Source organism: Eurytemora carolleeae, unplaced genomic scaffold (genome assembly GCF_000591075.1).
Source record: "Eurytemora carolleeae unplaced genomic scaffold, Eaff_2.0 scaffold380, whole genome shotgun sequence".
In the NCBI taxonomy this organism is placed as follows: Eukaryota; Metazoa; Arthropoda; class Copepoda; order Calanoida; family Temoridae; genus Eurytemora; species Eurytemora carolleeae.
In genome coordinates this window covers 29,631-54,980 of record NW_019396454.1, presented here as the reverse complement: position 1 = coordinate 54,980, position 25,350 = coordinate 29,631, and the positions used below count along the sequence as shown (strand labels likewise).

Here is a 25,350-nt window from a genome sequence, read left to right as displayed (position 1 = left end):
ATTATTTTCGTGTCTGAACTTCGTTTAAAAATAAAATAATAGATTAATAATAAACTGTGGGTGAAGGGGAAACTCAGAATTTTGAAGAGGTTTCTTCGTTTGTAATTGTCTGTTTGTGTGTCCGATCACAAAACAAATGAACCCCTGGACCGATTTGCCTCAAGTTTAGATTCAGGAACTCTTGAGAACCACGGGAATGTTCTTAGCTTGGTTTTGAGATTCTAAACTTAGTGGGTCAAATTGCTAAGGAAAAAATTGCTAAATGCTAAATCCGCAAAACGGCGGAATAAAGTATGAGTACCCTGGGTAACGCTGCAGGTTACCAAGCTAGTAAACCTATAATCTAGGTTCAATGCCTGTTCATATACCTAGAATTTACTGTATAGCGTCAATACCGTAATTATCATTGAGTATTGTTTCGAAACCCATATAGTTTACCCCTCTCTTACCCAGCAACCCCCCCCCCTTTCCTCTCCCTTCCTCCCCCTTCCTATCCCCTTCCTCCCTTTCTCCACACATTACAATGGATTTCAAAGCTAAGATCAATTATAGTGACCTCTGATTATTGAATTCATTTCACACGATTAGAAATTCATTTATTTATTCACTTAAAACATTCATCAATTCATTTATTTATTTACTTAAACCATTTATTAATTCATTTATTTATTCACTTCAACTCCTTCAACCATTCATTAATTCATTTATTGATTCACTTAAACCATTCATTAATTAATTTATTCACTTAAACCATTCATTAATTCATTTATTTATTTAATTAAACCATTCATTAATTCATATATTCATTCACTTTAACCATTCATAAATTCATTTATTTATTCACAAATCATTCATTAATTCATTTATTAATTCATTGAAACCATTCATTAATTCATTTATTCGGACACTGAACCTATTCATGAATTCATTTATTTATTCACTGAAATCATTCATTAATCCGTTTATTTATTCCCTTAAACAATTCATTATTTCATTTATCTATTTCATTAAACCATTCATTAATTCATCCTTTCATACATACATACATACACCTATACATACATCCGTACATTCACCTAATATAAAGGAATAAATGTAAGGCTTTACATTTTTATAGCATCTTAAGCATCGAGGCATCAAATCTTTTTAAAAAAGGTGAACTTTTTGTTTTGCTTGGTTTACAATGCTAGCCGTATTTTATCTATCATTCATTCTTCATTAGTTTTCTTCTTTAAGTAATGATAAATGAAGCTACGCTTGTTGCCAATTGAATTAAACAATTTGTTCCATTTCGTTCCGTTGGTTCCATTGATCAGAAAAAAAGAAAAACTATTGTGTTATCACATCCTTGAGTAAGCTCAGATAAATACCGATCTCCACTTCCTGGTTTAAAGGAGTAATAATGAAGGGATCGAGTGTGTGTGAGGGGGGGGGGAGGAAGAACAGGGAACATGTTGTAAAATATGGGGAAAAGTAAAGGGGAGGTGGGGAAAATTGGAAAGAAGAAGTCGAAGGGGTCTACAAAAATTGTCCTATTGTTTCTCCTCGTTCTCCTGTTTCTCTTGGTTCTCCTGGTTCTCCTGATTCTCCTGGTTCTCTTTGTTCTCTTGGTTTTCCTGGTTTATCCTGGTTTTCCAGATCCTCCTTGTACTCCTAGTCCTTCTGGGTCTCCTGTTTCTCCTGGTTCTCCTGGTTAACCTGGTTCTCCTGGTTAACCTGGTTCTCCTGGTTAACCTGGTTCTCCTGGTTCTCCTGTTTCTCCTGTTTCTCCTGTTTTTCCTGGTTCTCTTAGTTCTCTGGCTCTCAATTGTCCTGATTCTCCTGATTATCTTGGTTTGCCTGGTTCTCCTATTCTCCTGGTTCTCCTGTTTCTCCTGATTCTCCTGATTATCCTGTTTCTCCTGATTCTACTGACTCTCCTGGTTCTCCTAATTCTTCTGTTCCTCCTGTTTCTCTTGTTTCTGCTTATTCTCCTGTTTCTCCTGATTCTACTGACTTTCCTGGTTCTCCTGAATCTCCTGTTTCTCATGTTTCTCCTGTTTCTCCTGTTTCTCCTGATTCTCCTGATAATCCTTGTTCTCCTGGTTCTCCTGGTTCTCCTGGTTTTCATGGTTCTCCTGATTTTCCTGGTTCTCCTAACTCTTGTTCTCCTAGTTCTTGATGACGAAAAAAACGATTGAAGCCATTTGATTATGAATTCAATTTGGTAACCTACACCCCCTTTTATTTTTCGTGAACACTCCCTTTAAAAACTGAGTAAATTACCCCCCCCCCCATTATATAGGTATATTTGTAACGGTTAACTTTGGTTTAATAAATACCATATTCATGTATTTAAATTGCTTTAATTAATGTTATGTATTTAGATTCTTAAATGTTATCATAACTTCATATGACTTCATGGGATAAAAACGATTATTTTTATCAAATTAAATCTTAATTTGTTCAATGAACTTTCAAATTTTTCACACAGAACTAATTTGTAATTATGATTCTATTTGTAGTGTATCTTTAATATTTTACAGTTATTGTGATAATAGTAAAGCATTAATAAATTATCAAAAATGAATAATTTTGTTTGTTTTTAATCTTTGTGAAGAAACAATCTCAAGAACTGACGAGGGTCAACCCAGACCGAAATATATTTTCAATAAATGTGGAACTAATCTATACTGTCGTCCTTAAGGCCTCTTTCTGTAAGGGTACCATTAAATAAGTACCAAAAAGGAACACTTAATTTTAGTTATTTTTGCTACTTTTTCAGATACACTTAAACAAACTCCTATAGAAATATTTGATGATTCTGTGAATTTTCTGTGGTCTACAGACAATCAGACAAACTCTATGACTCTGTAAAAAATATCTATAACTCTGTGGTCTACAGGCTCGACCTGACACACTCTTTGACTCTGTAAATATACTACTCTGTGGTCTACAAACACCAAGACATACTCGATGACTCTGTGAATACATCTACTCTATGGTCCACATACATTATATGAATGTTGTTGTTTGTAAACAGTAAACAGTAAACAGTAAAAGGAAATCTAGGAAACCGGAACAAATAAACAATAAATATTCAATGGATTTAATAACACGCATGATTATGTGTACATAACACTAATTTACATAAATATGTGATCACATAAAAATCAATGAAATATCCTTGTCTATAGGAAAGTATTTTGTGATTTTTCAAAATTATCAAAATTAAATTCTTTTATCCTCCTCGGATACTTAGAAGTTGAAGACCACTATGCATCTATTATTGTTTACAAACACCGCCTAAGAGATCGGAGACCGAATTTAAAGAATTTGAGCGCCGGCTTAAATTTAAGCTGATACTCAAATATGGTTGGTTTCACTTAAAATTGTATTCACTGTTTCAAGATTTAAGCCGGCGCTAAATTGAAACCGGTTTTTGGTTGATTTAAGACGCGGCTTAAATTCATTAAATTCGGACACTGGTTGCAATATGTACGCAGAGAATACGCTACAACAATTAACTTTCATTGCCTTNGGGGGGGGGGGGGATTTAAACAAACTTTCAAAAACCTCAAAATTAATAAAATTCTTTATAATTTAACGGAAAAAGCAGAAAAAAACAGAAGCCTACATTTAAAACATCATAATACATCAAAATTATTTTTCTAATTTTAGCAAGTTGAAGTTTCCTGCAATTTTTTCCACTGATAATATTTTTCAAGCACGGCTACTTTCATAATTCATATAAAATGTATTTTTGTTTTCTACCCGTCGCTCCCCTCTCCTCTTTTACGTTCGCCTATAGATCAGAGAAATTTATATTTTCTTTGATCATGCGTATAATCTCTAATGACGCAAAATAATGTCGGAAGTTGCGTCACCTCCTTCTGGTTTAGATAAATAGATACGGAAGAGGATAATAAGGGTGATATAACCTATACAAACCATCAGGGGCATACAAAGGGGCCCTTAATCCCCCCCCCTCGTTTCTCCAAAATTCAAAATAGATTTATAAGGATGGATAATTTATAATCGTAAATGGAGAATTTGAAATCGTAAATGGAGAATGTATAATCGTAAATGGAGAATGCATAATCGTGAATGGATAATGTATAATCGTAAATAAAGAATGTAGAATATTAAATAAAGAATGTATAATCGTAAATGGAGAATGTTTAATCGGAAATGGAGAATGTTTAATCGTAAATGTAGAACTTATTATCGTAAATGGAGAATTTATAATCGTAAACGGAGAATTTATAAACGTAAATATAAAGAATGTATAACCATAAATGGAGATTTTATAATCGTAAATAGAGAATGTATAATCGTAAAAGGAGAATGTATAATCGTAAATGGATCGAATGTATAATCGTAATTGGAGAATTTATAATCGTAAATGAAGAATGTATAATCGTATATGGAGAAAATATAATCGTAAATGGAGAATTTATAATCGTAAATGTAGAATTTATAATCGTAAATGGAGAAGGTATAATCGTAAATGGAGAATTTATAATCGTAAATGGAGAATGTATAATCGTAAATGGAGAATGTATAATCGTAAATAGAGAATTTATAATCGTAAATGGAGAATTTATAATCGTGAATGGAGAATTTATAAACGTAAATATAAAGAATGTATAACCGTAAATGGAGAATTTAAAATCGTAAATGGAGAATGTATAATCGTAAATGGGTAATGTATAATCGTAAATGAAGAATGTATAATCGTAAATGGAGAATTTATAATCGTAAATGGATCGAATGTATAATCGTAAATGGAGAATTTATAATCGTAAATGGATCGAATGTATAATCGTAAATAGAGAATTTATAATCGTAAATGAAGAATGTATAATCGTATATGGAGAAAATATAATCGTAAATGGAGAATTTATAATCGTAAATGGAGAATTTATAATCGTAAATGGAGAAGGTATAATCGTAAATGGAGAATTTATAATCGTAAATGGAGAATTTATAATCGTAAATGGAGAAGTCATAATCGTAAATGGAGAATTTATAATCGTAAATGGAGAATTTATAATCGTAAATGGAGAATGTATAATCGTAAATNCACAACGAAAATTTCTTCTTATCTATACATATATACATACTAGTTATCTCTGTTTGTATGTCTGATCAAAACTTGTGTACCCCTTGCACGATTTGCCTAAAGTTTTTGGGGAGCTCGGACGAACCATGGGAATGTTAGTTTGGTTTAAAAGTTTTAACTTTAGTAAGTTGACTTTTGTTTGGAAAACTTAGTTTAAATATAGTTTAATTAGTGTTGCTGAGAGTGCACTTAAAAAGAATGTATCTTCAATAGCCATACATAGTTTAACCACTTCTGCTATTCATTAAATCTGATCTTAGGACAGTCATTTATCAAAATCTTTTTTTGATTAGAAGGTCCAGTTTTTATTTTTTGAGCTAAATACAGATATTGTAGAAATAGACTAACTAGTAAAAGTCACTGCGCACACAAATGATGGTTTGAAATTCTAACTAACCAAATTTAATAACTTTACTTCACAAAACTTTTTAGACAATTTTTATGATCATGGCGGTATTTAAAAAGTTATTTATTGCGATTATTAAGGTATAAGAATTTTATTTTGAATATATACAAAGTTTATGTTATTGGAGGGACATTAAATCCCATTGAGGATTAAAAATGAGCATCGATCCTCCCTCCCCTCTATAGTTTCTGTAATGCCCCTGTGAGTTTCATATTTGTACTCTCTCATTAAGTTGCGTACACTTGTACGCAACTTAACAGAGAGTACACATTACCACAAAACCGGTTAGCCTTCCCAACAGAATTTCGTGCATTCCAAGGAAAATTGGTGAGGGGAAGGGGTTTATTAAGTGTGACTGAAATATATGTTAACAAGTACGTTTTTTTCCGTTTTTGTAGACTAAAATGCCTCTGAATGAATTAGGCCGGATGCAGACAAGAAGTTCAGCGAACAGGTAGAGATGGAGAATTATTTAATTTAATATTTTTTCTCCTAAGAACACCCTGAAATTTGAGTTCACTGTCGAATTATGTCCATTTTTTGGGGGAGGGGGGTTGATATTTCTATGCTGGGGTTTGTAAGTATCTTTAATTATAATTGGTCTCAAATCAAAACTGCTCCGAAATTCAAGGGGAACCAACATTAATCGGTTTTAATTCAGTTCTCTAATGGAAGAAATGTAAGAAATATCTACTTGTGGGGTATNCGGGTCCCTCCTTCCAATCAATTTTGTACATTAGCTTTACATGCAACACATGGATATTCGTCATGTGACCGAAACGCCTGTCCCCCTAGACTTCCCTGGCCGCGTCGCTTGGTCCCTTAGCCTGTCCTAGCCGCAGCGCTTAACCCCCCTAGCCACAGCGCTCAACCCCCTGGCCTGTCGTAGACGCAGCACTCGGCCTAGAAATTGTCATAACCTAGCCTAGCCTTAAGAAATACAAAGTAACCTAAAATTAAAGGTCGTAGACAAAATGGAAAGATAAATTGTATATTAGGACGGACCCTAAACGACATTAATTAAATCCCACTGGACCCCTCGATTAGTAGGGGTGAGCCTTCAGCATTCATTTTACAGAATCTGGCATGTCTCTACAATATTTATAAATTGAAGATGGCCGCGGCACGGACATGCTAGGGGTTCGGGCGCTGCGGCCACATGACCAATTTCCATGTGATACATATGAGATTAATTTACATAATTGATAGGAGGNAGGAAATTACCAAAATTAAAATCTTAAAATGACTGGTGTCCAATCCATGGAACTGGCTTAAAACCTGAGTTCAAAATAAACTTGCAGAAGTAATGAATATTAAAATGGGCATGTTTAATATTTGTGAAAATACACTTTATCAAACATGTCTGGTATTCCTAGTAGAATACTTTTTTGCTTCTATAACATTGTTTAGTAAATTTCACACACTTAAATTTATTGAGTAGGTCCTCAAATTACTTGTATCTGTAAAGGGACAAGTGTCCTCTAACAACTTGTTTTTAGAGATTTGTATGAAACTATCAATGCCTTGTTGTCTGGTTCCGAGAAAGCAGATCTCTCAGCTTTATTAGTAAAACAGGTAGGGTCTTCTTTTTTGATGTTGGGTACTTTCCAAAATGCCTTTTCCCAAGCGGCAACTTCCCAAAGATATTTTCCCAAATGTGCAATTTCCCAAATGTGCAATTTCCCAAATATGAAAGTAGGCCTTTTTTCATTTTTACATCTTAATAATAATCGCTCATCAAATTTATGGATGTTTTAGGGGGGGGGGGGGTTGATATGAAAAAGTAATTCATGAACGCGTCAATACTCAATATCCCTACCAAAATTTTGCCTCATTTGTACCAATTTTTATTGTGTAAATTAAATTGAATGTTTGTTAAAGGATGAAGATTCTACCGGAGACGCAGAGCATCAGAGAAGAATTTCTGATAACACGGCTATTAACTATATACAGGTATAAACAATTTCAATGGTTACTTTGGTTTGTGGTTCTATTTATAAACAAAGCTCTTCGCTCATATATATATATATATGTTAATTGATTGCTGGCCAAACGGCTGGACCAAATTGGCTAAAATTCTACGGGCAACAGCGGCCACTTCCGCAACTATTAGTTAAATTCCGGAATTAACTAAGTTATTTCCAGTATTTGGGTTAAATCGAATTTTCGGATGGATAAAACATATTGTTTGGGTAAATGAATGAATTTCGAGATATAAATTACTATAAAATAAACGATTTTGGGAAAGAAATTTGGAGTTAAAGTTTTTTGAAAGTTTGAAATTTTTGAAGTTTGAAAATTCTTTTTTTTTTTAAAGTTTTAGTTAGTGCATTTTTAAAAGTAATGAATTTTTACATTTATTCTGAGCTAAACTTTTCAATTTTTACAGCCCACAGGTCATGTGAGTTGCCTCAAAAATGCTGCGCTCGATCGGTTTAGCCGTCAAGTTTTAGAAGGCAAATGAAGAGAGGAATATAAAAGCAAAGCAAAGCAAGATGTGATCCAGATCGCCACCGCAACTGTTAAAAAAATCTGATTTATCAAACGCTAAACATTCATTTGAAGATTTTAACGAAACCATTGACCAATTTCTTAGTCATGTTACCATAGGTACAACTATAGGTCGTATCTATCTATCTACACTGCTCTGGTAAAGCGTAACCAATGTGAGAATATTGTTCAACCTATCGTATAACGTCTAAGAAAATGGCCACATAAGTGGCATCGTACTTACTCTCCTTGCTTTTGTTCGTTAAAATTACCAATTTTTAATAATCAAAATGAAGTTTTAACACTACCCTAATGTTATCTAATTTTAAAGTAAATTTTGTGTAATTTTTGTTTAACTGCTCAACTCTCAAGCCCCCTATATTCATTAATCCATATGAAAATCCTTGAGGGTTAAACCATGTTCTATTGTTTCTAGGCCTTGCTAGGGATACATCCTGGAAATGAATCTACTCCTCTCAGTAGCGCCCTAAAGGTAACTAATATCCTGAATCCTGATCTTCTTGGGTTAGATAAAGGACTAGAACCGTTATTTTTAACGACTCGTCTTTTTTAGAGCAGCGTGTCCGATTTACAACGGTGCCCTATCAAGATTATTAGGAAAAAAATCACATTTTTTCTCTTATGAATATTTGTTTTTTGGAATTAAGAATATTTTGATTTCTTAAAAGTTGTCAGAACGTTGAAACACTTTTCAGCAGAACAATGTTGAATCCCTCACAGTAGTGTTAGTAAAAGATTTCAAAGTTTACGTTGTAAATATAGCATAGCATAGCCTTAAAAATTAAGAGGCAGTTAAGATATCAAGGAGAAACCGTTCGATGAAAGGTTATAGTACATATATTTATGATGTGTAAAAGGCGCCAAATTTAAGTAATAAATAAATCTTTAAAAAATATGTGATGACGAATTTTGTCATTTCACTTGCTCTACCCAAATTTTGAGCTCTGACTCGCGTTTGAATATAAATTTGTTATTTTTACAATCTGGAAGAAAGAAGTTTGAAACGCTTAAATCTTGAATTAGCTAAAAGTGTGTAAATTTGAACTTTTTATGGATAAAATTTTGCTAGATTTGTGGATTTGTTTATTTTTAGTATTATTGGGACAAATTTTATCAACGAAAGATTGTAAGAACACAGTTTTTAAGCTGTTAAGATGAGTATATTTGTTCAGAACAAGTTCGCTGCGGTGAGCAGAATCAACCGTCCCAGGAGTGTTAGTTTTAGCACCCCTGAAGTCAGGGAGGGGTTCCTCAGGGGCGCAGCAGCCCTTCAACAGGGGATATCTAACATACCAGGTAGCATGACAGGGACGTTATTAAAAAAACCTCTTTGATTTCTCAAATCATTTTTGGGGTGATAAAGAATCAGGGGCCATCCGAATATAAAAATTACACGATTATATTTGTTTGGGGATAACATTTAAACGGTTTAATCCTTTGATCTAACAAAAGAAATATCCTAGTTGTAAATAATCTTAAGGAAAATGTCATGAAGCGAAAGAAGAAACTTGAAATTTTCGGTCAATATTTTAACTTTAATTTCGGAAATACTTTTTGAAGAAAAAATGGCTTATCCTTATTTATAGAACACAAAATATGATAATTATTATTTAGGGAGCCCAATCAGAGGTCGTTCACACGCCAGTGAATCAGGAAGTCCTACTTTAGAGCAGGTACTCGCCAGAATTAGATTTGTGAAACTTTAATCGAATTTTTTTTTTTTAATTATGCTTCAATATTTTGATACTTCTTTATATCATTTGATACTTCTTTATATCATTTTGATACTTCTTTGTATCAGTTTGATATTTCTTTATATCTAGGGTTACTCATAAAGGATGAGACTTCAGAGATGATTGTACGGAATTTGTGTAGCCCGTTTTCTTTCACTGACCGGGTTCCTTGTAGACCAAAATTGGGTTATTTCTGTGCTTTAAACCATCAATATACTCGATTGAATGCAGAAACCAAAGATCAAGTTTCTAATCAACATATTTTTAAAGTTTTCTGATAGTTTTTGCACTATTAAGGTTAAAAATTAAGCAAACTTTAACAACATTGGGGTTTAGGACGACATTCTGAATCAGAACTTGAATTGAACGCAGTTATAAAACACTATTTTCAATGTATTTTTATTTACATGGATTAAGATGGAATTTAATTTCTAAATTAACTAGTTTTCAAAGATAATAAAGATTTAACCAGGTTATAGGACTATGTACCCGGCCGTAAATAAACATAAGCTCCAGTTGAGGGTTACGAATTATTGTTTCTGAATTTTGTAGTTATTTAGAATGTTATTAGAATTAAGTTTTAGATTTTCTTCTTAGGTTTACGTCAAATTTTCAAGATTTACCTAAATCAACTTTATTGCATTTTTGTGCTAGCTCAGTATTTGTAAGAATGGAAAAATAAATACAGATAAAATTAAAAATATAAAATGTTTGTGAAGATGAATCACCCTTTTGTTTACGCCCCTTTAATATTGAGATAAAAATACTATAAAAATCACGAAATCGATTAACTGTTTCGAAAGACGACATTTTGACCAACCTTATCTAGGCGCTGCTGATGGGTCGTGACTCCCCTGAGAGTGATGCTGGATACGGTAGTTTCCTTTCTGGTAAAAACTTATTTTTATTCTCGACAAATTTTCTTAACATTTTGAAAAACATATCTAAAATAATAATCTAATCTGTTATTCACATTTTTAAAATGTTATAAGTAAACTTGTCGATAATAAAACTTTGAAATAAGTTTGGAGGCGAAAAAATTGTGCTAAAAATAACTAATTATGTTGAATTTGATTTTTCTAGAAACTAGCTTTGTGAAACATATTGAAATAAGGCTGAGATTTTTTCAACGAATAATCTAAAAAAGCACAGAATATTTGAGTTATTAAGTCCTTCGATTTTGATAATTTCACCTGAGCTGAAAACTTTAGAATGGTGGATATCGGGATTAAGGCTTAATCCACTCTTTTTCTTAATCTGGAGATTAAATATTGCTTGTTCTCCACTCATTTTTAATCTCCAGATTAATTATCCGATCAGGATTAAGGATATCCCATTCTAAAGTTTTCAGCTCTGTTAACCCAATCTAGTTTACATATTGGATATTTTACAAAAAGAATGCCCAATGCTCATCCAAAAATATCAAACTTCATAAATAAAATTTGATTTTTAAAAATCAATTTTGATCAGAAATATCTTGAATTTGTTCTTTTGAGATTTCAAAAATTCTGTTAAAATCGATCTCCCAGTTGGAATAATGATGATTTCAAATTAAACGTTGGAATTTAGGCAATAGCAAGAAAATGAATATGCTTTAAAAATGGGACAAATTAAAGTTTATCCCAAGCATAGGATCCATTTCACTTTGATGCGGATCCGGATTTGGATTCTGGATCAGCCAGATAAAAAATGGTTCCTGATCCAGGTCATTGGCGAACAATTTTTAAAGTTTTAAGAAAGAAGAATGCTAAAATTATTTTTTTTCCACCCATTTTTATACCAGAACTTAATACTGTTAAAAAAAAACTTTTAAATTTACTGATTTTGTTCTTGAAAGCAAAAGATATTTTGCTTGAATCCGGATCCTTGAAAATGATGTGGTTCTTGCACTGGTTTATACCTTCTAAATTAGGAACAGCCGAGTACAGTTCTTTGTCTGACCTTCGCCGGGCTGAATGCGAGGATTCTTTATCCTCAGGTTCGAGGCTAGAGGAGAGATCATTCTCCCCTGGAGAGGCGAGGCCAACCTTGGCCAGCCTCGTTGAAGCTGATCTTGCTGTTGCACAAGCTGTCCAGAACTTACAGGATCTTAAAGTAAGATGCTTGCGAAGTGTAGAATTAGATGCAGGGTTCTGTATATTAAAGAAAATAGAATTATTATGCAAGAAAAAAGTTGAAAGGTTACCCGCTAAGAAAGAGACTGTAGTGTAGTGACGGCCTAGGACTAGTCATTTATAATTAGCTTAAGGTTTAACTTCACTTTCTGTTAATACAAAACGTCACAAGTGACATACATGTAAAAGTGTCAAAAAAATGAAAGAATCAACTGATTTCCATAGTCGTATTGGTTAACCCTGAAGCTTTTTACCAGGAGGTACAGAAAGCTATGCATTAGGAGGCGAGAGTATATTATTATGTTTGGAGGAGAGATTGGTAGCTATGTACCTGGAGGTGGGAGTATATTATTATGTTCGGAGGTGAGATTGGTAGCTATGTACTTGGAGGTGGGAGTATATTATTATGTACTTGAGAGAAACAGGTTTCTTCTATGTAATTATATAGATATAACAGTCACCCTTCAATCCAAATACAGTTTAAGAAGGAGCCCAGTTTTATTAGGAGAGACTTTCACCATGTTTTAGGAGGTAGGGGTATATACCATTTTGTTACGATGTTCCAAGAATTAGGGGTGTAATAATAAGTATATTATCATGTATTGAGAGAGACAGGTTGCTTTGTACCAAGAAGAAGTAGGAGTATTTAAGTAATAAGAAAGACGGGTAGCTATGTATTAGGAGCTTGGAGTATATTATTATGTACTGGCAAAAACAGGTAGCTATGTACTAGGAGCAACGAGTATATAATGTACTAGGAGAGACAGGTAGCTATGTACCAAGAAGTAGGAGTTTAATATTATGTATTAGGAGAGACAGATTGCTATGTACAAAGAAGTATACAAGTAAAGACAGGTAGCTATGTACCAGGAGGTGGGAGTATATTGTTGTGTACTAGAATGGACCGCTAGCTATGTTTTCTGAGACCTCGGAGTATATTATGTACTAGGAAAGACCAGGAGGATAAAGTATATTTTTATGTACAAGGAGAGACTGGTTGCTATGTACTTATATGAGCGAAGGCATTATGTATCAGGAGAGACAGGTTATTATGTACCAAGAAGAAAAATTATATTATAATGTATTAGGAGAGACAGGTTGCTATGTACCAAAAAGTAGGATTATATTATAATGTATTAGGAGAGACAGGTTGCTATGTACCAAAAAGTAGGATTATATTATAATGTATTAGGAGAGACAGGTTGTTATGTACCAAGAAGTAGGATTATATTATAATGTATTAGGAGAGACAGGTTGCTTTGTACCAAGAAGTAGGATTATATTATAATGTATTAGGAGAGACAGGTTGCCATGTACCAAGAAATAGGATTATATTATAATGTAAAAGGAGAGACAGGTTGCTATGTACCAAGAAGTAGGATTATTTTATAATGTATCAGGAGAGACAGGTTGCTATGTACCAAGAAGTAGGATTATACTAAAATGTATTAGGAGAGACAGGTTGCTATGTACCAAGAAGTAGGAGTATCTACCCAAGCTTGTAAGGAACCAAATCTTCTCGCTGCTCTACTATCTTCAGCTACTCCTACTACTTCTAGACCACTAGGAATACAGGTGCATAGTCAATGATCATAACTTACTTAAAAGTGCTCTCTTCTTAACTGAAAAAAAATACAAATATTTCTAACCTTGGATTAATGTCATTAGCATTCAGTATTTCTGAAATTGAAGGAAATTCAATTTCAATTTTTAATAAATTCTGCTCAGCCGTATCCTACTCTCTCACAGAAGAGGTTCTCCCAAGCTCCTTATCTGTGAAACAGAACAGATAAAAACAAGTTTACATACTTGCTCTTGATCTAGTATAAAGAATGAGGGTCAAACAACCTAGGGTAAAACGAATCAGGGTCAAGAGACAAACGGTCAAAAACGCCACTGTCCTAGCCGCAGGGCTTGGCCTTCTAGCCTGTCCTAGCCGCAGGGGTCGGCCCAGAAATTGTCAAACCTAACCCTGAAATAATACATATTTTTATGCAATGGGTTAAGCCTTTCCTAGCCACAGCACTTGCATTTTGACCGTTTGTCGTTTGACCCTATGTTGTTTGACCCTATGTTGTTTGACCCTATGTTGTTTGACCTAAGTTGTTTAACCCTATGTTTGTGAACCGTTGTTTAACGGAGCCCTAAGGTAGTTATGAAACATTATTATATGTATCTAAGTTTTTTTTATATAAAGTACTTAAATTGCGCGTTTGTCAACCGTATTAATTTACCATCCAAATCGATCAGTTCCCATCTGGAACCTTTTTACTTCAAATGAATTCATCTTAAGGATTACAGAGAAGGGCTTTATGAAAAGAGCTCTAAGCTACCTAGACTCTCTTGCTGCAGAGATTTAATATATTTATGTACAAATGTTTTGTTAATATTAAATATGATAATGGACATCCAGTCATAAGAGTACAATCGTTTTAATTTTGGGGGTTTTTTGTGTTTTTTTTTCATATGGCCCTTCATTTTTATAGTATCACACAATACATTGCTGCAACGACTGTTCTATTATTAGGGTGGTACTGAGGATTTACAGCAGAGCCACAGGAACAGATATGTCGACAGCTCGTTCTTCGACAGGGAGGACAGGGAAACGAGCTTCGACACGAGGGAATATCATGAAAGGACAAGGTTGGAAGATCATCTGCGCATTTCAATATACTGAAAGATCAGCTAGCAGTATAGAAGTGTAGTACAGAATTTAACTACGTCAGGAACCCTAGCTCATGAAAGAGTAGCTAAGCAGTATAGAAGTGTAGTACAGAATTTAACTACGTCAGGAACCCTAGCTCATGAAAGAGTAGCTAAGCAGTATAGAAGTGAAGAAGAGAATTAAACTATTTTAGGGACCCCCTGGCTCTTAGTAGCTAAGCAGTAGAAAAGTGAAGAATAGAATTAAACTATTTTAGGGACCCCCTGGCTCTTAGTAGCTAAGCAGTAGAAAAGTGAAGAATAGAATTAAACTATTTTAGGGACCCCCTGGCTCTTAGTAGCTAAGCANATATCTAGGATGCTCTGTGTTCTGTCTAGAATTGATCACTAATATCAAGGATATCTAGGATGCTCTGTGTTCTGTCTAGTAATGATTACTAATATCAAGGATATCTAGGATGCTCTGTGTTCTGTCTAGAATTGATCACTACCTAGCTCATGAAAGAGTAGCTAAGCAGTAGAAAAGTGAAGAAGAGAATTTAACTATTTTAGGGACCCCCTGGCTCTTAGTAGCTAAGCAGTAGAGAAGTGAAGAATAGAATTAAATTATTTCTGGGACCCCCTGGCTCTTAGTAGCTAAGCAGTAGAAAAGTGAAGAATAGAATTAAATTATTTCTGGGACCCCCTGGCTCTTAGTAGCTAAGCAGTAGAGAAGTGAAGAATAGAATTTAACTATTTTAGGGACCCCCTGGCTCTTAGTAGCTAAGCAGTATGAAAATATTGCATAGAATAAAACTATTTTAGGGACCCCCTGGCTCTTAGTAGCTAAGCAGTATAGAAGTGAAGAATAGAATTAAACTATTTTAGGGACCCCCTGGCTCTTAGTAGCTAAGCAGTAGAGAAGTGAAGAAGAGAATTAAACTATTTTAGAGACCCCCTGGCTCTTAGCTAAGCAGTATGAAAATATTGCATAGAATTAAATTATTTCTGGGACCCCTTGGCTCTGGAAAGAGCAGCTAAGCAGTAGAGAAGTGAAGAAGAGAATTAAACTATTTAAGGGACCCCCTGGCTCTTAGTAGCTAAGCAGTATGAAAATATTGCATAGAATTAAATCATTACTGGGACCTCCTGGCTCTGGAAAGAGTAGCTAAGCAGTGAAGAAGTGTAGAAGTCTAAAATAAAAGTTGACTTTTTAGGGACCCTTTGGCTCTTGAAAGAGCAGCCGAGCAGTATAAAATCTTGTAAAAAAATTAGATATTTCAGCGACCCCCTAGCTCTTGAAAGGGCAGCTAAGCAGTATAGAAGTATAGTAAAAAATCAAGATATTTAAGGGACTCCCTGGCTCTTGAAGGAGGAGCTAAGCAGTATAGAAGTGTAGAACTAAATATTTCAGGGGCCCCCTGGCTCTTGAAGGAGAACTAAATATTTCAGGGATCCCCTGACGCATGAAAGAGCAGCAAAGCAGAACATAAGTGTAGAACTAAATACTTGAGGGACCCCCTGACGCTTGAAAGAGCAGCTAAGCAGTACAGTAGTGTAGAACTAAACATGTCAGGGACCCCTGGCGCTTGAAAGAGCAGCTAAGCAGTACAGAAGTGTAGAACTAAATATTTCAGGGACCCGTGGAGCTTGAAAGAGCAGCTAAGTAGTACAGAAGTGTAACCTAAATATTTCAGGGACCCCCTGGCGCTTGAAAGAGCAGCTAAGTAGTACAGAAGTGTAACCTAAATATTTCAGGGACCCCCTGGCGCTTGAAAGAGCAGCTAAGCAGTATAGAAGTGCTGCTTCTCAGCATGAAGCTAACTGTACTTGGAGTGGCCAACTTCCACCAAAGCAAATTGCAGGTATATTTAAGATATAACGTAATCCAAAAAAATTTGTTTTTTTTTGAGGCATATACCAGAATTTAACTTGTTGTCTTTAAAACCTTGGTTTATTATCTCAAAAGATTTGTCACGGAATGATTATGTTATATAACTGCTCTCACCAATACATTTTATCTCTTTGTGCCCTCTGTTTTCAAACGCGCTATCGAGTGCGATGACTGATCATATTTGATTAATTTGTTAGGACGTCAACCATCCTACTCCAGCAAGATATTCCTGGGAGGAGTTCCCTGGGATATAACGGAAACTACGCTCATTCAGGTTAGGAATATTTTAACAATTGGTTTTATTTACTACTAGATTGGGAACCCAGCTCTGCCTGGACACAAAGTTTTCTTTATAAGAGTCAACCTATTCGACTAAGAACTTTTAACCTAAGAACATTTCCGTGGTTCTACAGTTCCCCAATAAATTTGAGGCAAATCGGTAAAGGGGTTCCTGAGTATATTGTTGTATCCAATATACGTCAGAACGGGTAATCCGATCGGTTCCAAACTTATTTCTGACAATTCACTTGACCCTTGGGGAAGGTTTATAGATGCTCAGAATAATAAAAAGTTTTTGCCAAAAGTTTTTAATTTTCGTAAAATTTTGAAAATCCGAGAAAAGAAATTCATAAATCCACACAATATTCTTTTGTTTTTGTTTTATACTGTTTGATGAGACAATGTTCACAGACAGGTCCACAATTAAAAGTTGAAAGAAAGATGGACACAAAGCACCAAGAAAGCCTAGTTCATCAATATACGTTGCTTGTCTGTTTGTCTGGCTGTCTATATTGCAATACGCGTCTAAACGATTGAAGCCATCGTAACCAAATTTTGTGTGGACCTCGCATGGCCCCAGGGAAGGTTTAGTGATGCTCAAAATGGCTAAAACTTGAGCAACATGTTGAAATAGAAGATGGGCGCAAAGCGGCCCCTGATAGTCCAGTATATATTATAGATTACATAGGACTATAGATTCAGTTGTGAACATTTGCCTTCTTAATGTAAACATTTTAAGAATTGCCTCTCCTTTTGGCGAAATAAAGAAGTAGACTTAACCTTAAAATTTTTTCTTCATTTTTGGATCCTTTTTACCAAAAATATCAATTCTGCTTATTCCCCTTGAAATTATCCCCATATCTGGGTTTTCCCCAGAGGCAGGTATGTTTTTCTTTTGGTTTTTGCCAGGGAGTAAGGAATAGAAGGGACAACTGACGCGGTTTGCCCTACCATATGATTATACATGCTTTGCAGACGGGTACTCTATTTTTATATGAAATATCAGAATAGGTTATTGTATACGCAGTAAATGTACATCGGACAAATATTTCTAATGAAGTACCCGTCTGCAAAGCATGTATTATCATATGGTAGGGCCAACCGCGTCAGTTATATCTCCCTTCTATTCCTTACTCCATGGTTTACGCTGAATGGGGGGAGGGGGGAAGATTTTTAAGTGGAAACAAATTAATTTTTGAGAAAAGGTAGAATTTAAGATATTTTTAGGCTTTCATTGAGTTTGGTCCTGTCAGAGTTGAGTGGCCGGGACGAGATGCAGCCTCTCCTCCCCGAGGTTATCTCTATATTGTATTCGAGGACGAGGACAGGGTCCAGGAACTCTTAGGTAAGTTCATGGGAGGTCATCATTAAAGAAGTTGAATTTATAAAACTATTTAATTTTCTGGTTTGATTTCCTTTTTATCAATCTCATTTTATAATTTGCGAAAATGAAAATAACAAATTTTTATGTGAAAGACGGGGAAAAAGCTTTTCCAAGTTTATCAAAAATCCTGCCTCCCCCCTGAACAAATATTTAATCCATTAAGATCTCGCTTGGTTTTTTTTTTGTTTTTTTTCATCTTGCTTGAAAATTCTATTGAGCAACATCCAAAGATATATAAAACTTTATTTACAGCTCACTGCACTCATGATTTTGCCAACGGTGGAAGCTTCTACTTCAAGATATCTTCCAAGAAACGAGGATCCAAAGAAATCCAGGTGACATTTCTTTTAACAAATCCATTAAAGGGAATGTAAGCATAAGTTCAAGTAACCTTCCATGCAAAGGTGGCAATGTCCGATTTACAAAGGTACTTTTGAAACTTTTACCTAATACTAATTTAGAAGATTTTCGTTTTTCTTGAATTGCGAGTTTCTCCATTGCTTCTGAAAAACAAGAAATGCGCTAGTCACTTTCGTAGAGATCCCGGAAATGAAATTATCAGTTTATAAAGAAACGAAAACTTTGATATTTTATTCATACTTCAGACAAAGCTTTCAAGGGTGCCGTTGTAAATTGGGCATTGCCATCTTTGCATTTAAAGGGTTACTTAAAATTACACTTACAGTCCCTTTAAGAATTAGATAAAAACAAGTTTTTATGGTTTAGACGGTTATTATGTTTTCTGTTAAAAATTAACATGTTCAGCGAAATGATCTTTAAAAACTAGATAAAAACAAGTTTTTATGGTTTAGACGGTTATTATGTTTTCTGTTAAAAATTAACATGTTAAGCGAAATGATCTTTAAAAACTAGATAAAAACAAGTTTTTATGGTTTAGACGGTTATTATGTTTTCTGTTAAAAATTAACATGTTCAGCGAAATGATCTTTTTTAAGAAATGGATCAACTCTGTTTAAGTTGAGAATTCTTTCCAGTTTCATAAACTATCTTGATGTTTGATGCTTTGATGTCATATTAAGAAGATCTTAATCTTCAACGGTTGAGCCAACCAGACTTCTCCCAGATCTGAATGGTCAGATTTAAATTTTCAGATTTTATTTCTGACGTCTGAATTTTTGGGTTCTGGAAATAATCTTGAAATTCTAGTAAGTTCATTAACATGGGATTTCTTTCTGTCCAGATTATCCCCTGGAATGTTGCTGACTCCAACTATGTGAGGTTTCCCTCCCCTCGCCTCGACCCTAAGAAGACGGTGTTCGTTGGAGCCCTGCACGGGATGATCAACGCCCAGGTATTGAGAATGTCCAACTATCTAGTAGACCTGGATATAATTTCATTTTATTTCGTGTCGGCATAAGTTCTCTAAATTGATTTGCTTCAGACAAAATCTTCAGGACGCATACTTTTTTAAACAGTGCTATTTTTACTTATTATTTTACACTATTTACACTCTGGCAGTAATTTTAAGCAACCCCAATATACAGATTTGCATGCCTTATTAAAAACGTAATTTTTTTAACCATTATCTGAGTAACCAATCTTTACCCACAACACGATCATTACTCTAGCGTATATCTAAAGCTAATTAATTTCTTGAATACCTTTCTTAACCTTCATTAATTCTTGGTATTTTCCTTTGCTATATAAATTCCTAGGAATGCATAGCAGGAACACAGCAAACCTTTCCTTCATATTAAACACAAAGTTGGTCCCTAATTAAAGGAAAGGGATCTAAGTATGGTTGCATGGCTCAAACTTGGTCATGTTGATGGGATCATAACGCTTAACATTAAAAATCGATAATTTTCACGATTTAATGCAAATATTTAAGTAAAATCTGATCTGGGTTGAAAACCATTTCACAATCAGGACTTGAAACTCCAGGCTGAAGAATGGAGTCTAAAGCTTGCCCTAAAACTATTGATTTGATTTGATTTGATTTGATTTGATTTGATTTGATTTGATTTGATTTGATTTGATTTGATTTGAACGGTGAGAAAGATGTTTTTAATATCAATACAGGGCGGCTGGACTGATTTCCAATCCTCGTGTTGTTACTTGAAATAGTTAAGTTGCATTGTACAATATCTTTCAGTTTATTTTGATTTTCATTTATTTTTTTGTTTCTATTAGGTGCGATTTTTTGTTTTTTATTTATATTGGATGCGATTTAACTTTTTTCCAGACTTTTTGATAGATACTAAATTTCACCATAGCGACGCGACACCGTTATAAACATTGACATTTTTTCTAGAGCCTGGCTGTGATCTTCAATGATCTGTTTGGTGGTGTAGTATACGCTGGATTAGATACGGATAAGCACAAGTACCCCATAGGATCGGGAAGGGTTACCTTCAACAACGCCAAGTCGTATATGAAGGTTAGATTAGGAATTAATTTTAGTTTTCTTCTTATGTTCTTGTTGCGTACATCTTAAACTTAAAATTGTTGTGTAATTTACGAAAACAAAATTGAAATTTACCTTGTTTATTTGTCGTTCTCTGAACAAAAAATATACTTCATCTTTACTAGGCTGTTGCTGCTGCTTTCATCGAGATTAAGACGCCTAGGTTCTGCAAAAAGGTCCAAGTTGACCCATATCTAGAGGTAATGCTTTTTGCAAGAAACTACCGTTACTTAAAGTGGAATCATTTTGTGAATTGTCATTTTTTAAAATGTGTAAAAAGTTCTCAAAAAATAATCTTCTCTATTAATTTCAATATTAGTTTCAGTTCACTGCTTTGTCTAGTATTGCCACCTAATATCCCTCTAGGATGCTCTCTACTCTGTCTAGTACTGATTACTAATATAAAGTCTAGTATTAATTACTATTATGAAGGATATCTAGGATGTTCTGTGTTCTGTCCAGTAATGATTACTATTATGAAGGATATCTAGGATGCTCTGTGTTCTGTCAAGTATTTATTACTATTATGAAGGATATCTAGTGTGCTCGTGTGTTCTGTCTAGTAATGATTACTATTATCAAGGATATCTAGGATGCTCTGTGTTCTGTCTAGAATTGATCACAAATATCAAAGATATCTAGGATGCCCTGTGTTCTGTCTAGAATTGATCACTAATATCAAGGATATCTAGGATGCTCTGTTCTGTCTAGAATTGATCACTAATATCAAGGATATCTAGGATTCTCTGTTCTGTCTAGAATTGATCACTAATATCAAGGATATCTAGGATGCTCTGTGTTCTGTCTAGTATTGATCAATAATATCAAGAATATCTAGGATGCTCTGTGTTCTGTCTAGAATTGATCACTAATATCAAGGATATCTAGGATGCTCTGTGTTCTGTCTAGTAATGATTACTAATATGAAGGATATCTAGGATGCTCTGTGATCTGTCTAGTAATGATTACTAATATCAAGGATATCTAGGATGCTCTGTGTTCTGTCTAGAATTGATCACTAATATCAAGGATATCTAGGATGCTCTGTGTTCTGTCTAGTAATGATTACTAATATCAAGAATATCCAGGATGCTCTGTGTTCTGTCTAGAATTGTTCACTAATATCAAGGATATCTAGGATGCTCTGTGTTCTGTCTGCCACATGAAGCAGGGTCCATACTTCTGCAGGGACTTGAACTGCTTCAACTACTACTGCAGAACCTGCTGGGACAACCAGCACGCTCATCATACTCAGCACAAACCTCTGATGCGTAATATCAGGTTTTTTCATTAATTCTAACCGTTTTTGTGTTCTGACCTTTTCCTGTTTACTCTGATCATTGTTTTGTTTATTTTGACCGTTTTTTGTTCATCTTACCTTATTCGTGTATTTTACTAATTTTATTAGTTTGTTTTTAAAATACATTTTTCGTTTATTTCAGCCGTTTTTTCGTTTATTCTGTACTTCGATTATTATCATATTTCTATTCTTTTGTTCTAAAACATTTTTTCTTTTATTCTAGCTTTTTTTCGTTCGTTCTAGCCGTTTATTTATTTTATTCTAACCTTTTATTTAACATTCAAGACTTTTGTAGCAACAAATCATCAGAACTTTCCCTTCATTTTTTAAAGAATCGGTAACCGTTATTTGAGTTAAAAGGAGCTAAACATCTTGCTGTTAATTTATGAAGATTTTAGATACATTTTTGGTCTTCGTTGTCAGCCCTTGGCTTTTTTTTCATTTGAAAATAATTTAAATATTTATTCAGAGGACTCACCAGAGCAAGACTGCAGGATATACTCCCAGGATCAAATGGTAATTTTTGAAAGAATCTTGGAAACCTAATAAATTTGAAAACCACGTGCTGGGTCGGGCATCGGGGTGCATCTAGAATTATCCAAATTACACACAAAATTCATCAATTAATATCTGCTACAAAAATATTTTCATAAAATCAGCTATAAATAATTTTTTAGTCCATTTCATCTGCCCTCAAAAAAATATCTTTAGCAGCAAAATTTGCCTATAAGTAACAACTGTGGTCTTCGCCTTCAACTTAAACTCTTGATGGACCCCTGAATTTAATTATGAAGGATTTTTAATGAACTAAGAATATTTTAGAATCCTGAGCACAAATTATTGCACAGAAAGCGACAAAATTTGTCACAAATGTATCTTTGTCAATATTTTCTGCCATAAGTACAGAACTTCAGTCATTAAAATCTGCTACACATGGTATCCTCCATATCTCTGCCACTAAAAGTATCTTCATCCAAAAATTACACCTGCTTCAAAATCTGTATTTAGAAAGAACTTAAGGTGTCGAAATATTTCAGAGTGTTACTCCAGTTACTCCAGCTACTATCAGGGGCAACGAGAACCAAGAACCTCCAACTTCTGGACTTATCAGAACCAGGTTCAGTGTCCCTTACATATCGTTAATTTTTTATATAAATATTCAGAACTTTATTTTATTCCATCCTTTTTTAAAAATCTTGAACGCTTAATTTCTGCGTCCAATGAGGGCACTTAAAAATATAAATAATTAAATGCTTGATCAGTCAATTGAAGAGAAATCTGCATATAATGGATTTTACCTTTAAAGTCTTGTTTTTTCGCGTTAATAGATTTTTCAGCAAATTGTACGCCTTCATACTAAAACCAACAAATTTTAGTATATGTTTGAATTAGAAGGTAAAAAATTGTAAATGTTGCAAAATAACTTCAAGTTTATTTTTATCTTAATTCGATGACAATAATAATGTTCGTGGTGAAAGAAATTATTATGTATACCTGGATCTAGGGATAAAATTTATTGAGTTTGATCTGCGTCGCTGACTGTTTAAAGAACCAATTAATCGGTGATTCAAATTTCAACCGGCGGTAGGCAGTTCAAATTAATTTTGTTTGGCCCCAGGGAGCTTAAAGCGCTACGGATGTAGTAGATCAGGCTAATAAAAAATCAAACACCTATTCAGGAGAAGAGATCTGACCTGGAGAACTGGCGAGCCCCAGCTGCGCTACTAAGATCAGACCCAGAGTGGAGACCGGAACCAGAAATAACCTGGAGGAAAACAGATACCAATACAGGTTTTACATTACAATTGAGGGATTTTTGGGTAATTAAGTTTAATGGAGAAAGTTCAGGCTACAAAGTGATCTTTAGAAGCTGATGGCAGTTCCTGACATTTGATCCTGATGTGATTTGTTTTTAAAAAAAAAAATTATTTTGGTTTTAAATTGATGATCTTTATTTCAACATTTTTCGAAATTCTATGCCAGAAAGTAATTACTGTAAATAAAGACTTCTTAAATTTTTATAATAGGTTAAATTAGTTGTTTACATCTAAAGTGTAATTGTTTAGGGGTTAGTTGGCCTGGGCAGAGTGTAGACTACAGTGATGAGTACTCGAAGATTGCCGCGTCCTTTGCTGAGCATGTTACTATTTCAAAGTAATAATTATTACAGTTTTAGCGTCTTATGATAAGCTATTCCGACCATAAGCCACGTAATTAATTAAATTACCGTGTTGTCAATTATTACAGGTGCAAGTTTTCAGGAACTACATAAAATTGCATTCCATGATTCCACTGCGCAAAGTTTAGAAGAAACAATCTTGTTAAGTAAAAATGCGCTAAAATAGTAAATAGATTCTCGTAAAAAATATGTTCTTTTTTCAACAACTTACTTTGAATTGTTTACAGGGAGAGAAAACCTGGTCTCAAGCCGTTCTTTGACAAAGACCAGCGCAGTGTGTTCGATAATAGCCTCTCAACCCCGCGTAGTTTCTTTGACAAGGATATGCCCACTCCTCGATCAGTATTCGACAGAGACTCCTCCACCCCTCGCTCTGATGTTCTGACCCCTCTGAGTGATCGTGAATACTTCACCCCTCGTAGCAGTGTTCTCAGGGGAGGGCTAGACAGGGAGACTTCAACGCCGCAGTTTGTTTATGGAGTAGATCAGCCAAGGTACATTTGAGTAGTTTTCGTCATGTTTCTTATTTAATATTGATATTGAGATTTATGGAGTTAATTCTAAATTCTTAACTATCTAAGTAATTGTAGACTTTGTTCTAGCTACAGTGAGCTTGAAGGAGAGAAGTCCAACTTCAAACCTCTGTTTGATAAAGATACTCCCAGCTTTGTTCCGTTCATGTACAGGGAGGAGAATACTGATGCTACGGGTAAGTTCACTTTATATTTCCTAGATGCAGTGCTTAGGATCTATTTATTTTGACGTGGATCCAGATCCGGTTCCGTCCTGGATAAATTTGACCCTGATCTGCTTTAGTTATGCATAAAATGGCTTCTGATATGGTTACGTCCTTCATCAAATTAGTCCTGAAATGCTCCCGTCCTGTCAAAATTAATCTGGATCTGGTTCCGCCCTGTATAATAAGGATCCGGATCTGGTTCCGTTCTGCATAAAACAAACCCGGATCTGGTTCCGTCTTGTAAAAACTTTATCCCATTTACCCGTATTTGAAGTTTTTAAAGAAGTTTTTTAGAAAACTTAAATTCTACGATTTTTTGGTAACTTTACTAAATTGTTTGAACAATTAAGGAGGAAAGAGCTAACTTAAAAACAAATTGGGATTTGATTGCATCGTCTAAAAATTTAAACTCTATACGACATTCGAATTCTTAAATATTTGCAGATTTTTGATAACTTTTTTAAAAATAATTTTTAGTTCGCCTTTAATCGAGTCTTCAATTACAAATGTAAAGGTTTTGGGCAGGAAATAGTGAACGCTGTCACCAAAAAGGAAACTTATTAAACAAAGCACAAATATTTAGGTGGTCTGTGCCCCCTTCTGGAAAGGCGAGATGAGGAAGCTAACTAGATATGA

General features: G+C 34.4%; 1 protein-coding gene across 1 annotated transcript; it reads left to right on the top strand.

Moving 5' to 3' along the window:
• Nucleotides 1–5,856: 5,856 nt before the first annotated feature.
• Nucleotides 5,857–25,344, top strand: LOC111703576 (uncharacterized). Its single transcript, XM_023475558.1, has 25 exons — nt 5,857–5,964; nt 7,010–7,085; nt 7,392–7,463; nt 8,437–8,493; nt 9,194–9,317; nt 9,636–9,694; nt 10,584–10,644; nt 11,667–11,848; nt 13,321–13,443; nt 14,396–14,511; nt 16,270–16,376; nt 16,603–16,679; nt 17,912–18,029; nt 18,321–18,403; nt 19,270–19,380; nt 20,344–20,469; nt 20,622–20,696; nt 21,635–21,777; nt 22,266–22,312; nt 22,834–22,934; nt 23,476–23,587; nt 23,863–23,950; nt 24,203–24,469; nt 24,578–24,684; nt 25,298–25,344. The coding sequence occupies exons 1-25, from the start codon at nt 5,915–5,917 to the stop codon at nt 25,342–25,344; spliced, it is 2,529 nt and encodes an 842-aa protein (XP_023331326.1). The 5' UTR covers nt 5,857–5,914.
• Nucleotides 25,345–25,350: the final 6 nt, after the last annotated feature.